Source organism: Hibiscus syriacus, unplaced genomic scaffold, assembly GCF_006381635.1.
Source record: "Hibiscus syriacus cultivar Baekdansim isolate YM2019G1 unplaced genomic scaffold, ASM638163v2 tig00110794_pilon, whole genome shotgun sequence".
Classification (NCBI taxonomy): Eukaryota; Viridiplantae; Streptophyta; class Magnoliopsida; order Malvales; family Malvaceae; genus Hibiscus; species Hibiscus syriacus.
This window is the reverse complement of record NW_024062865.1, coordinates 234,732-250,071: the sequence shown is the minus strand read 5'-3', so window position 1 is coordinate 250,071 and position 15,340 is coordinate 234,732. Positions and strand designations below refer to the sequence as shown.

At 33.1% G+C, this 15,340-nt stretch overlaps 2 protein-coding genes across 3 annotated transcripts; both read right to left on the bottom strand.

The window, feature by feature from the left end:
• Positions 1 to 643: 643 nt before the first annotated feature.
• LOC120141203 (cytochrome P450 78A9-like) lies at positions 644 to 2,518 on the bottom strand. Its single transcript, XM_039156135.1, has 2 exons — positions 1,469 to 2,518; positions 644 to 1,347 (listed from the first exon to the last, which is right to left on the bottom strand). Exons 1-2 carry the CDS (start codon positions 2,450 to 2,452, stop codon positions 715 to 717), a joined length of 1,617 nt encoding a protein of 538 aa, XP_039012066.1. The 5' UTR covers positions 2,453 to 2,518; the 3' UTR covers positions 644 to 714.
• Positions 2,519 to 8,754: 6,236 nt separating this feature from the next.
• Positions 8,755 to 10,855, bottom strand: LOC120141170 (protein TILLER ANGLE CONTROL 1-like). 2 transcript variants are annotated; one of them, XM_039156103.1, is made up of 6 exons: positions 10,761 to 10,855; positions 10,605 to 10,650; positions 9,906 to 10,519; positions 9,579 to 9,714; positions 9,066 to 9,285; positions 8,755 to 8,936 (listed from the first exon to the last, which is right to left on the bottom strand). In XM_039156103.1, exons 1-5 carry the CDS (start codon positions 10,764 to 10,766, stop codon positions 9,071 to 9,073), a joined length of 1,017 nt encoding a protein of 338 aa, XP_039012034.1. In that variant the 5' UTR covers positions 10,767 to 10,855; the 3' UTR covers positions 8,755 to 8,936; positions 9,066 to 9,070. The 2 variants fall into 2 exon arrangements, with proteins under 2 accessions (XP_039012034.1, XP_039012035.1); XM_039156104.1 differs by lacking the exon at positions 9,066 to 9,285.
• Between the last annotated feature and the right edge of the window lie 4,485 nt (positions 10,856 to 15,340).

The following is a 15,340-nucleotide window of genomic DNA, read 5'->3' as shown; positions in this document are numbered from 1 at the left end:
GTCAATTACACGTTAAATTTTTCTGTATCAATCTCTCTTCAAGATCACCATCACCGCTTACTCCAACATTTTCTATAGTATCTCTAACACTACCAATATTACTGTATATTGATTGGATTAGTCTATTCATCAACATGTCCAATCATATGATGATAGATGACCTGTGAAGAGTAAGAAATATATATCTTACTAATAAAAGTAAATAATTAGATAAATAAATGATTAAGTGATTAAAATAGAAACAATTTAAAAGTTCAGTGAGTGATTAAATTTTTTTGAACTTCAGTATCTAAAATAAGCCCAAAAAAAAGGTGATAATTTATGTAATTTATCCTCGTATTAAAGTTGTAATTCAGCTTGTGTTATAGATTAACCATATCGTGAATGAGACGTACATCTCGAAAGAGTAGCAAGCGACAAAAGTTAAAGCTTAAATTAACTATGTAATTCAACTGCGGAAGAGAAAGCTTACAGTACCTATGTAACTGAAAACCATGCAAAAGGAGCAATCATTCATTCAAGATTGATAAATTAACTACGTAGTAAAAGAGAGACATGAGTACTTGTATTACTGTCACTCCTATTTACAACGGTTAAAACATGCATGAAAGCTAAGAATCCTTTGCATTTTAACCGCTACTGGTATTAATTTTAACTTTGATTCCCCTTCTTTTTCGGCCGTCTTTTTCCAGAACACAATGCCATTAAACAACCTTAATGAGATAAGCTTAGCGTACGTCTGGGCCGAACATTAACACTCAATGGATTGGCCATCTCACAAGATAGCCTAAGAACCTCTGATAAGTCCACCGGATTTTGATCCGACGGTAGCCATTCAAACTCATGCAAAAGCGATGCCACCCAAAAGCTGACGGTGGTCAACCCCAAGTTCTTTCCCGGGCATATTCGCCTGCCCGACCCGAATGGAGCAAACCTAAGGTCCGAACCAAGCACGGAGAACTCCACTTCACCTTCCTTCGTCACAAATCTATAGGGCATAAATTCAAGTGGGTCCGCCCATTCTTGCGGGTCCCTCGTGATGGCCCACATGTTAACCATTGCTGTCGTCCCCTTCGGCACGTGATACCCATCAACGGTTGTATCGGTGATAGCTAGACGGGCCCAGGAAAGTAGTGGCCCCGGCGGATGAAGCCTTAGAACTTCCTTGATCACTGCCGGAAGATAAACCATGTTCGTTAAATCAGACTCGTCCACGGCTCTTGATCTACCGACGACCATATCGAGCTCCTCATGGACCCTTGACTGAACATCGGGATGGAGCACAATTCTCGCTAGTATCCACTCGACCACCACCGCCACGGTATCAGTTCCCCTGAATATCATTTCCTATAAAGAAACAAACCACAGTATTTAGTACACTCAAAGTACCAAAAATAGTATTCGATTTGTCGTTTAATACACTTCTTTTTTTAACAAGAAAAACGTTAACAAGTATTCGACAGCTTACCCACAGAACAGCGATCATATCAGAGTCAGATAATTTATCGACACCTTGGAGAGAAAGTAAAACGTCGACGAAATCTCGAGCTTTCACGTTTGTTTGAACACGGCCCCTATGTTCGGCTATAATTCGGCTGACAAAGCGGTTGACTTTAGGTACGAGGTTCGAGCATCTGACTCTGATTTTCTGAGGGTCAAAATCAGCTAGCCAAGGAAGATGGTCGGACCAATTAAATGTGCCCAGTAAATCGTAGCCTTCATCGACTAGAGCTCGGAGTTCTTCAACTTCATCTTTGATGGAATCCAACTTATATTTTTGTCCGAATATCGAAACCATCATGTTGTTTAAAGAAGCTCGTTTGAGCACTTCGCGTACGCAAAAGCTTTTGTTATTGCGAGCGAATAAAGTGAGCATTTCAGAGGCAATAAAGCGTCTCTGCTCCTCTGCACCTTTAATTTGCTTAGGGCAGAAAAGGTGCGTTGCTGCGATTCTTCTCAAGATTCGCCAGTAAATTCCATAAGGAGCGAACCCGATTGCTCTATCGAACATCAAGCTATAAGCTGACTCTTTCATCGGACGATCAGCAAATATGGAGCTGTTAAGAATCTCTCGTGCTACATCCGAATTGCAGGTGACGATAACACGAGTATCACCGAGGCTAAAAGCCATGAGCCTCTTGGCTTCGCATGTCTCGGCAGCGGATGCAATCAGGTGATGAGCGAGGGAGCTGGCCATAAGGTTCATGCTACCTAGTAGAGGCAACCCTCTAGGCCCTGGAATTGGCTTGTTAGCAACAGAAAGAGAGGAACATTTTTTTAACCTATATTTGCCCCAAGCTGGGCCACCGGGGTGAGCCCAATGGAGTAGGATCATAAGTAGCCAGGCAAGAGCGATGATCAAAATTGAGCATGCAATACTTTCTTGTGAAAAAGCTCGGCATTTGGATGCAAGGGCAAAGATCCACACACTCTCTATGTCACTGCCGCCCATGGTGTCGAAGAACTAGAATGATAGTAGAAAATCAAAGCACAGGGAAAATGAAGAAAGGCAGCTGGCTTTTCGATTTTGGAGCGTAAACGAACGAGTCTAGCAGCTATTTATATAGAGGGGAAGGAGCTTAAACGGTCTACTTTTTCAAGTTATAAATCCAATCACGATTGCAAATAATAAATAGTATCTAAATAAATATAAGGATAAACTAAGTATTCAGTCACCCATTTATTTCTAAAATTCTATTTTGCTCATCTACTGTTAAGAAAATAAACATAACAACTAACGTGGTAAATTTTTTTAATTTTATTCAATGATGACATGATATTATTTTATGATAATGCATTAAGATCATCGCTAAATTTATAACAATGGATAATCAAAACGAAATTAAAATGTGACATTATGTATACTTTTAGAAGAAAAAAATAGTAGTTGTCTCCAAAATAGAACCACACAATTTAGTGGATGATTAAATAAAATTATACTTATTTAAGGAGAGTCCAATACCAAAATATTCAGGTCTCAATCTTTGTCAACTCTATTAATATAATAGTAAAAGGGTCTTGTAATTATTAGTGAATTAGGTATACATGAACAAACGTAACATTTTAAGTTAGAGGAGGTAAACTTATAAAATTTTAAGGGATGAGGAAAACATATTTTCAACAAAAGAAATATAAAGAAAATATCTAAAATATATAAAAATTTAAATTTTTTTAAAAGGAAGACCGCCCTCACATGCAACCCTCTAGGCCCATCCATCCCTATATATTACTAGTAATATAGATGATAATACATCATTAAAAATGAAAAATATTTATTTTTTAATTTATTGATTATAAATAACATTAAACATTATTAATATATAACATAAAAATTTGATTTTGTTATTATTCTTTCATTTAGAAAGTATTAAAGGGTTAATTGAGTATTAACTTAATCAAAATATTATTAATATAATAATGAGAATGTCGAGAATTTGAATATACATTGCTTTTTTAATTTATGAATAAAATAAAATTTAAATAATTTACTTACGTAAAATGTACATACATATATATATAAAATATTTTTTTTTATCATTTTGTATGAGTTCTTATCTAGATTGTTCTTCTTTGGGTCGGATTTTATGTTGGGCTAAATTTGCAATTTGGTTGTGTTATAATAATTACATTTGATTATGTATATAGATCCGATTTTCATTCAACGATACTTATTATGTTGATTGTGATTATCTTTATGTTTGTAATTCTTAGATATGCAAGTCATAATTATAATTATATTTGTATCAATTTAGCCCCGACCGTTGATCTTGTTGCCCTGGAAGCAACCGGGTAGTAAAAAAATATTATTTTCATTAAAATATCAGATTGCAAGACCAAATACCAAATCTTTGTCGATATTCAATTATTATTTTCCTTTTCAAGACAATGATTTTAAAAATAAAAAAACAGGGGTTAGTTTAGAAATGTTTAAATTTTTAATGCCTTATTGTCAATTTTACACATTGGATGTTTTGGTTGTTGTTACTTTATCCACTATAGTATGCCACTTATTGTCAAGTTTACACATTGGATGTGAAATGTGGAAGCGTCTTAGCTATGATTTTTTTTTTATATTACAGTCAATCATAATTAAAAATTAATTATGTAGGTGTCTATCATTTAGAGGTGTCAATCTTAGATAATAATTTTATAGATTTTACATAATATGCAATTATACTTAATTAATTATAATCGTAAATGATATGTAACAAATTAACATCATTGACTTGGGAAGAAATTAAGGGGAAAAATTAACTCTGTATGCTCAGAAAATTTCAAATCTCCTGGCAATTGTAGAAGACTAAAAGATGACCGCTTTATGAGATGTGCTCAATTACTTACTGTACGAATAAGTAGTTACTTCTGGAAAGATGAATGGATTTCTTAATTATCAGCTATCCACACATGCTTACTCATCATTAGGGGGTTTACTCACAAGATAATGACCGGAAAATATGTCTACAACACAGTAGATCAGCATCTTCAGAAACCTCCAAGATTAAGACATCGTTTGACGAGCTCCTTATTCATTCATACTAATATTTTGAATAATTGCAGTGATTACAATTGGACGATGCTATTAGAACTATGAGGAGGAATAAGCCAATATTCACTCTTAGTATTAAGACAGTATGAGGCAGGATAATTTGTTCTGATTATCTGTGGTCTGAATTCATCGATCCGAGTTTATTTATTAATGAGACAATGAGAAGAGAAAGATCCGAGAAATTTTAATTCTTGGAAAATATTTCAGACTAAGATAGTGACAACTCAAATCATGTTTACTCCGGATTATGAATCTTAGAATCTAAGGAGAGGAAATGAAAATTTCTCATAATCAAACCAGGAAGAGGTTGTTCTTATGGAGGAACAGTTGAAGGTGATCCCATTTGATCTACAGATTATAAAGAGCGAATTTGACAGGGTAAAGATCCAATGCAAAATAAAAAAAAAAATCTTAAAGGAGAAAAAAAGTACAAACTGAAGCTCGATATACATTTTGACATGGATCAATCCGAAAGAATAAGGAAAGGAAAAGAGAAAGCTGAAAATGAACTAGCAAATTTGAAAGCTGATTATAACAAGATTCATCTATCACGAAGAATCGTTGATTTAGATAAGATTTATGAATAACCAAAATTTGATAACTTTTCTTAAATTGATAAAATGCATACGTTTTAGAGACTAAAACTATTGTTATACCAAGCTACATCATCATTTCTATTAAGTCAATGGTCAAACCCAACAACGGTAACCAAAACAAAAATGAAACATAATATTAGGTATGATTTAAAAAAAATAGTTGAGTGACCAAAACAGAAGCACAAGAATAGATGAGTGACCAAATAAATAGTTTACCCTAAATTGTAATATTCAAAGGAAAATGTAGACTACTTTAGAACTTTTTAAAGCATGATTAAGGCCAAGCACAATTCAAAATCCAAAAAAGTAAGCTTCATATCTCCAACCAAAGCTATTTCGAATATGTTAAAGTTGAATACCACAAAACAAATCATATATACGCATTCTTGATGTTGCTCTTGCTCTCATAGCCTAGGCTAGAAAGATTACACCCATCAGACAAAGCTTCCCCACTCTAATTTTATATTATATATAATCAGTATTAATCTAGAGTATCCTCAACCCACATTGAACTTAAGATTAGTTCTTTTAAGATCAGAACCAATAACTTATCCATGTTGAGTCCCATATAGAAGGAAACTTCGTTTCTGTGTGTGGCAACTGGCAAGACAAAGAAAATCAGTGGCTCTGATATTATATATTTTTTACTATATGTATACAGAAATGATGATTGGAGGAGGAGTGGGTGGGGAATCTGATTATATGGAGGGAGATATTGATTTGATTGTATCATCTCTTTCTTCTTCAACCTTTTTTCCAATGACATTGGTGCTTATGAGAATCAACTATTCATCATCGCTATCTGATGTTTATGATTCTTAACCATTGGATTGACAGAAATTCCATTTATACCTTTTCCTAACATTGCTTACAGGATCAAATTATGAGTTTAGGGCTCTGCCGTTTCTTGTTTTCTTTTCTTTACTAATGGTAGCACTGGCAATATAAGTGCTTCTTCTTCTTCTCCTTGTTCTGCATGTTTCTAGGCTGAGATCTACGCAATGCATAGTTGCTTGCTTCAACAATGTTGTAGACAGTGCGAATGTATGCGTTTTCTGGCCCATGGAATTTAAATTTTTTTACGTTAGTTATTCATTTTATTAATAATGTCTACTCTAAAAATTTATTTATCTGTTTCATAAGAGAAATTATTGTTATTAATATATATATATATATATATATAGAGATTTGTGACTAGTTGTAATCAAAAGTGAGAATATTGTTAAGTCCCTCCTAAACAGTGGAATAGCCAGACTTCTAATCAAACTTAAAAAGTATGCTTTATTTTACATCATTTTTTAAGTCATAAAAAGAGAGAGAAAGAGAAAGCAAATAGCTTGGTCTTAGTCTTTGTAAAAGCAAGTGGTACTTGTACGGCCAACCTTTTTTGCACACTATGATATAACATGATAAATTAATAATTCAATGTGAAGAACCACCCTTGGTCCAGATTTTAATATTAAAAAACAGCTTTTAAAGAAAAATGTACATATTAGTGGGATAGTTGTAGTGGAAAATTGAACTCTGACTACCCATGGTGGGGTGGGGGATTTCTCTTTCCCCCCAATGTTCCAATCTTTTTTGAATGAAGTCAAGAGCCATATATTTGGATTCTTCAAGCCATAATGAAGCACAAATTGGTGATGGATCACATTGCCAATTTGCTTTTGACCCAAAAAAGTTGAGGCACTGGGAACTAAATTTTGGCCCTACACCTTAGATTTGCTACATCTGTTTTATTTATTCAAGTTTGTGCTTTGAATGTCAACTTCTCTGTCCAATTTACAAGGGGATAATGATCTGAAAACCAAAGCTCCAGGGCTTTCACTCAAATCTGAAAGAAACGTTTGAATGTTAATTGCATGCATGTTGCAGGACTTGACCACACTGTTTGAATACTTAGTTTATTCATGGGTTTAAATTAATTAATTACGTTGATGAAAGAAACGCTTGAATGTTAATTCATTTGGATTTTATTTTAGACCGAGATTTTATTCCCATAGAGGTAAAGCAATTTGCATGCTTTGTTTTGGAATCCCATGCAGACCTCTTTTGGAAAAATAATAATAAGAAATTTGGTTGGTGCAGAACAACTCAATTTGCAGTTTCATACGTGTACATAGACAACACATATGCCCAGATTCATTCATAATATATTTAAATAAAAAGGCAGTTAACTCTTTGTTTTACCATTGGTTGTGTATTATTTAAGGATCAAAATAACTATGAAATTATATGATTGGAGCCTCTTCGATGTGGTAGGAACCTCAAGGGTTTGGTTAGGAACTTTAGATTATCAAATCTTTAATTTTCTCTGTGTCCTACTAGATTTGAATATTTCATACTTGCTATAAAAATATAAAAGAATATCTTTCATATATATATTATAGGTTTAGCTCATATACTTTGGATATAGATTTAGTTTTTATCATTCAATTTGATTATTTTTTGTTCTTTAAAATTTAATCATGTTATTTATATATTATTAAAATAAAAAAAACTAAAAAAATACAAGAATTAAATGTGATTAAATTAAAATATGAAGACTAAATACTTATATGTAGGACACATATAATGATAAATTCGGCCTTTAATATATTCCTTAGTGGGCTATTCCAAAAAAACAAATTAACCTTACAAATATCCTTAGTGGGCGGCTCCATTCACACCCTTAATATTAAGCCTATTCCGTAAATAACCCATCGGCTGGGCTATATAAAATTTGTTTATTAATACATAAAGTATTGATTAATGTTTTCTCATTGACAACTTAGGTCCAGGTTTACATGTTTGTAATTATTTTCCCTTCCCAAATTTTAATAAAAATATAAATAAATCCTTTAGATTATGGTGAAGGAACGTCTACTTATCCATGAAGAAAGGTGTGAATGGATTTATCAATAATAACAAAAATATTAATTAACTATTTAAGGAATCAATGAATATGTGCAAAATGTCACAGGACTAGACTGCTGCTAGCAAGCTCGTGTGGACTTAGACGTTTTCAAGGTCGAAAATCGACTAAATAACCCAAACTCTTACTAAGCAAGAAAGCTTAGAACGTTGTGAAAACAAAGAAAGTGATGAAGAACAATGAGATGGGTGCTCAAAGGGAAAAGATATAGTTTTGAGCAAATGTAATCTTAAGTGTGTAAATGAGGTGGGGGTGTGCCTTCTTTTATAGTTGGAGCCCCTACAATTAACGATTAAGATTAGATTACATCAATGACAAAGATGAGAGGCCTACTTTATCTACAAGCTAAAAATAAGTAATAATTGTAGGATTTATCTACAAGATACTGATAATTATCATGTCTTATCGCATTCTCCAATGTAGATGGGTCAGCTCTCTTGGGTCTTTTGGAAGGTCCAAAATATGACAAATAAATCTTTGACAATTTTGAACAAATTAGGCTCAATTATGGGCTGACAGTCCGTGACAAAAACAATTAAACAACCAACTAGTAGATACTAAAAATAATAATTGCAAAACGGATTTGACACGACATGAATCCAAAGTTTCCATTTTCACATATATTTAAAAATATATTCCATTTTTCACATATTTATATTTAAAAAATTATAAGTGAAGGTGCATGAAATGCAGGGACAATCAAAACAACCAGCAATACAAAGATTACAAAAGAAAATCACAATGGTTCCATATTTCACATACACTGATGAATCAACATTGTCCAAAGATCAAACATATTTAAGAACACGCGGTAACACATTAATATTTATCAGATTAGGCCATCCATCATCACTCAAAGCTCAAGCTATAGCAGCAGCATCTGCAACAATATTACAGTACATGTCAGAAAATCAAATGTATTTTAAAAGAAAATTGAGAGTATACAATGGTTATCACTAAGTCAAAAATTTGATACTAATAATGAAGGATAATGGGAAATCGACCCCACCACTTTTATTGCCAGACAAAACAGCCCGGTGAGGATGTTGTCACGGGGCCAGAAAATAGACTGCATCGGATTCGGGAGGACAACAGTGTTGGGATTAATTGGACAGTTTCCTTGTTGGTTTTATACATTTGTAGTGTTACTTTTGAGAAAGGGCGTTGTTTACCATCCTTATCCATTGGAAAATGACAGTGAGGACAGATTCGGCTTCTCTCTTCTTGACCTAACCATGCAGAGATGGAGTACGTACAACAAGAAACGGCTCCAACCCTCACATATAGTACAACGAGAAAGGAAAAAAAAGACCAAATGGAGAACCATTTGCTGTTAGAACATCGGACACTACTGTTGCTGTTGTTTCTAACGTGTGACGCAGGCGTCTCGTGTTCCCACAAACAATAGAATTATAAAATTATGTTTTCATCCTTTAAAAATAATAAAACTTCATTTTAATCATTAATTAATTATGTAGGAGGGTGACAAGCTAAAAGCTTTAAAACGTTTGGAAAAATGTACCTGGGACAGATTGAGTGGCTGGACGCGTCTTTTCAGCAAGAGCATCAAGTGGAGTGGCCTTGCCTTGACCCACCAATTTATTACCCTTGCCTTCAAGCTCTGGATGGATCTTCCTTTTCCACATCCTCCTCATTATCTAATCAACCCAAACAAAAATTGTTTACAATTTGCTCACATTTTCGACTTTATGTTATAAAAAAGATACGTGCACCGGCCTTTTAATTAATCATATGTATGCTCTGTTTCATAATCACCTTTTCTTTTAAAGGAAAATGATGAGTGGTTAATTAGTGTGAAAATTAGAGGCAGAGGCATTGTAATACTCACTTGGCGTAGCATTTTGATGGGATGTGAATCCTCTGCAACTTGAGGAATGAGTTTCTTGGCAAAAGAAAGTCCATTTTTGGTACGAAGAGATGGCTTTTTGCATGAAGCTGAGTTCAGTTGCAGAAGACAGTGCTTCTTTTTTATGTCAGAGTCCTCGGAGAAGAGGTCGGCCAGTGTAGTTCTCCCCAGCTTTCCGGAATGGCCCTCTGTCGCCTCCAACTCAATTTCGTGATCAGTACACCCACCGACCACATCAACCATCCTCATAACTTTAGTTTCTCCATACATGGCGTGATCAACGTCCTCAAAACTGTGCTTCAAAGTGCTCAACATCAATGGGTTCACTTCTTCATCACTATCATTCTCAACATATTCGTCTTCATCTTCGTTGTTGACGTTTTCGGTGTATCGTTCTTCTTCCTCTGCTTCCTCTTCGCCACCGTCGTTATCGTAGTCATTTTGTTTCAAGGGATCGAAACCGAAAGTGCCGATTGCTAAAATGCCTTCTCGCCAACCATCCAGCAAGTCGGAAAGTGCAACCTGTTGGAGTAAAGCTTTGGTGTTGGAATCGATTGCAATGGAATCAGTCTTCTTAACATTACGAGCAAGTCCATCTGCACCAAAAACACAAAATCTTTCAATCTTCAATAAACAACACAACACTGCTGTAGAAGGAATGTATTAAATAAATGATCAAACCTTTGAGGACGTTATGATGGAACCTCTTTTGCACCCAGTTGAAGATCTATTAATTAAAATTAACATCAAACACGAAAACCCAAGTTGATTGATTAGAAAGGGAAATCAAAGTTTCCTGGGGGAAAAATAATTTGAAACGAATACATTGTAGTTTACCTTCATTTTCTTAGCCAAGCTTTAGTTTGGTGAGAAGAAAAAAAGGGAAAAAGAAAGGCAATATGTAGTGAGGGTAGAGGCATGGTGGAATGTTTTAATGATCGAAGCAGAAGCAATTGAGAGGGTATGCGAGCTAGGTTGTGACAAGTGGCAAAAAGGTACAGGGCCTGGAAAATTGGGCATGTCATGACATGTTGGTGCCTCTATCTGGCTTGATCGATGTGGCGAAATTCTCGAAATGATATTCCTCTCCCTCTTCCTTTTCTTTCCATTTCTATCACCTCTCTTGCATTTTGCCCACTTCCTCCACAAAGGCTGACAGCCAAATTTGATGGAAAAAAAATAATTCATTAAAAAAGTCAAAAGTTAAAAATCTCATTAAATGTTCTCTAATTTCATCCTAGGGTAAATTCTAAAGAGATATTTGTTTTCTCTCTAACACCACTTATTTTCTAATTACGTCGCATCAATTGTTGTATGATAATTCGATAAAAAATCGTTATCGATAGTTATATGATAATTGATCGGTGTTAAAATCATTTGTTTTACTGAAAAAAGAGGAGGATAATAGGTGGAGGGTGGTTCCAATTATTCTTTTAGCATTCGTCAAGAAGTTTTATAATGACCTTTAGTATTGATATCAACCGTATGAATGTAATGCTTAACAAGCCTACTTGATAAGATAATATGCCAATTGATTTTGACTTAGACAGATTATGCGGTGTCTGCCATGTCGTATAAAGGAATCGTGATTTTCTAAGAAGTGCAAAACTGCGAAGATCTTATATATAGAAATGCTCTCATAAGGCCTCAACAGCGGAGGAGGTCTACGAAGGTCTCATACGTGAAGAGTGATCTCTTATGAAGACTTAAAGAGGAGATATAAAGACGATACAACAATTTCACTCACTCTCAGTCAATTTGAAAATTAATGTTATTTCATTCACCTTAAATTCATATCGAAATTTGGAATATAAACTCATTCTAGATCTGATTATATTTAATATAGTTTTATGTATATTTTTATTTTACCAACAAAATAGAAAGATAATTTAAATTTTAAGTATAAAAATAGAAAAAGAAAAATCAAGGAAAATACAAGATCCAAGTGAAGAACAACACACATCATATTTTTTTTGGCTTAAATACACAAAAGGTGTCCAACCTATGCTCATTTTTCCAGTTTAGTGCCTAACATTTATTTTGTTCTAGTTTGGTGCCTAACGTTTCATTCCGTTACTCAAAATGAGTCAAGCTGTGACAGACCGTTAGTTTTCTCGGTTAAGCGATACTTGTCACAATCTCGTAATTTTGAGATTTTTTTTGAAAAAAATATTAAAAATATTATTATATTTATAAAAAAAACTTATTTCTTTTAAATTACAAAAATGCTTTAAAATCCCCAAATCCTAACACTAACCCGCCCCTCTTTTCCAGCCACGAACACCGCCGCTGACGTAGTCCTTTTCATCATCCTAATTATAAGTTAATGTAGTTGTCGTTGATTGACAATCGAAATCGCTTGGGATTGCGATTTTTATCATAGGGTTTGCGGGTATAAAACGTCGATTCACCGTCGATCTGGTGTTGATCAATCATGATTTCATAGGGTTTTTGTTCGTCGGGGGGAGGTGAGGTCAGGTGGAGCTTCGTCGACGAAAAAGGGTGATGGTCAGAGTGGGTTCAAGGGTTGAAATGAAGGGTTTCAAAGTTTTGAGGTTATTTTGAAAATTATTTGTTTTCTTTTTAAAAAATTATAATTTTATTTTTTTAATTTTATATAAAAAATTTAAAATTACAGATCGCGACATGTTTCACTTAACGGAAGAAACTAACGCGGTCCATCACAACTTGGCCCATTTTGAGTAACGGAATGAAACATTGGCACCAAACTATAACGAAATAAACGTTAGGCACTAAATTGAAAAAATAGGCATAGATTAGACACCTTTTGTATATTAAGCCTATTTTTTTAATGATTTGATTATTCAAATAAGATTTTTCAATGTGTAAATATACTACAAATTTTAACTTATACGTTAACTCCTCCATCAATTATAAATGAATAATGATTTGATTGATAATACTTAAATAATTGAGTGGTTTACTTGATAAAATTAAAAGAATCAACAGCCAAAATAAAATCTCTCTATAATTAAGTGATCATGACTGTAGTTTACCCTTTTATCTAATATGGACTAAATCTAATTTTTTAAAAATGAACAAAACAAACTACTTCACCTAATCTAAATCCTAAATTAAAAGAATCATGTTAAATCAATTAAAGTTAAAATCATTTCAAAAAAATTAGCATCCAAACTAAAAAAAAAAAATACAAAGGATGAGAAACTGACATCAGACGAGTACACCGATCCACTTTTGTATAAACAAACCGAAGTAATATATTCAAGGGTAAATTATGCATTTAGTATACTAACTATCATTTTTGTTTTGTTTTGGTCACTCAACTATTTAAAAAATCATATTTTATGTTATGTTTATGTTTTATTTTGGTCACCCACCGTTAAAAAATTAACAGAACTACCGTTGTGACATTTAATTTTTTATTTTTTCAATGATGATATGAAATTATTTTATGATGACACGTCAACATCACCGTTAATTTTTTAACATATAGTGACCAAAATGAACCAAAACTACATGTTAGATATAGTTTAAAAAAAGATAGTTGAATAATCAAAACTAAACAAAAGTTAGAATTGAAGTATTAAACATGTAGTTTAGTATATATTCAAATTTAAGGAAACATGAGTGCTTACTCAAATGACTTCGCTAAACACATTTCAAATCTGAATAATTCATCTACTAAACCCATAAACATCAAATGATCCTATAAAATTAGTTAAATCAAAATTCATTAATTACAAATTTTTTATCCATCCCTAATTATACCTAGTGCTTCATTTATGCACGTAATACTTCGTATTGGCAAGTCACTCACGAACCGACCTTCAAAATTAATAAATTAATTAAAAATAGTCATCCCACCATTCACATGGACGACCAAAATATTGGCATGCCTGCCTAACATCAATAAAGTGCATGAAATTTTATTAATGATTAGAATTTGGTATACTATATTGTGCTTTTTTTGTTTTAAAAAAAGTTATCTCATATATGAGTAATTATGTAAGTAAGAGTGGTGATAATTTTTCTTATAAATAATGCAGATATTACAATAAAATTTTGGGTAAGTACACAAATGATCCTCGATTATAGGGTGTTGTTTTGTTGATTCATATGACTAATAAAAGTTTCAAAATGACCCCCTTCTATATGACACTGTTTTGTTGAGTCGTCTGACTATTAAAAGTTATAAATGATCACCCGACTATTCATATATTCTAAACTCATCATTTTCTGTTAAAACATTGGCGGTCGTCTGAGATTGACGTTAACCTGTTGATTGTGATATGATAAAATTTGATATAAGAATCGTTTTAGTTGTATTTTATTGTTCAAATCATTGTTTCTATTTATATCTTCGAGCCAATGCTTGAAACATTATATTGGTGAGTCAATGCTTGAAAGCAATAAAGGTGTCAGTAGACATCATTAAAATATAATTTGATCTTAGTCGGCGGGTTAACGTCCATCTCAGACGGACAGAAACATATAAATAGTCGGTGACTATTTTTTAACTTTTAATAGTCAGAGGACTCAACAAAGTTAAATCCTATAGTTTGTGACCATTTGTGTATTTTACCTTAAAATTTTCTTATTAAAAATATTTTTAATTTATTTATTTTATCTTTATTCCTTTATATTCCCTTAGGTTATGGATTTTGAATAGTCCGTGTAATTTTGTTAACCTATTTATAATTATGTTTATTTTTTTAAATAGTCTGGATGATTATAAAATGTTATTTATTTAGAATTTTCTTAATTAATTAATAATGTACATACACCTTTCAGACATAGCTGCTCAAACCAAAACCTTTAAAGAAAACAATATTTTCTTTTAATAATAAATTCAACGTATTAACCCTTCGTCGTCGGATGAAATCAATAACTCGAATTAAAGAGATAGGATTTGAGCAAATCGAGGGGTTGGATGGCATTCGTGCAACATCCATATTCCATATTATCAAGTTGTACTTCGATGTGTTTATAGCATAGGGACCATGCAAGATGGAGTAAAAAAAAAAGTTCCGAGAGATGAGCAAGGAGGACCGATGAACGCAGCCAATAATACATGAATCTTCCGAGTCCTTTAGGATGCCTTCCACCGAGTCACAACTTGAAGATGGATTGATCGCAACATCAGTATTTAAGCATACAAATAGATCGGTCCATGGCTCTGATCAACTTTTAATATTGATTTAAGATTTTTTTGGCCATTACAAAAATAATTAACACATTTTTTTAGGGAGAAGACTCTTCCTACCTCCTTATTACTTCTATCACTAAAATTAGTTTAATTTTTTTTCAAATTTAGAGGATGGAAAATAAAACACTCCCAAATAAATGAACATTTCTAATATTCAAACTTTTATTCTCATCCTTGGTAGGTTGAGATCACTACCACTTCAACTAATACCTTATTTTTTTTCCATAAA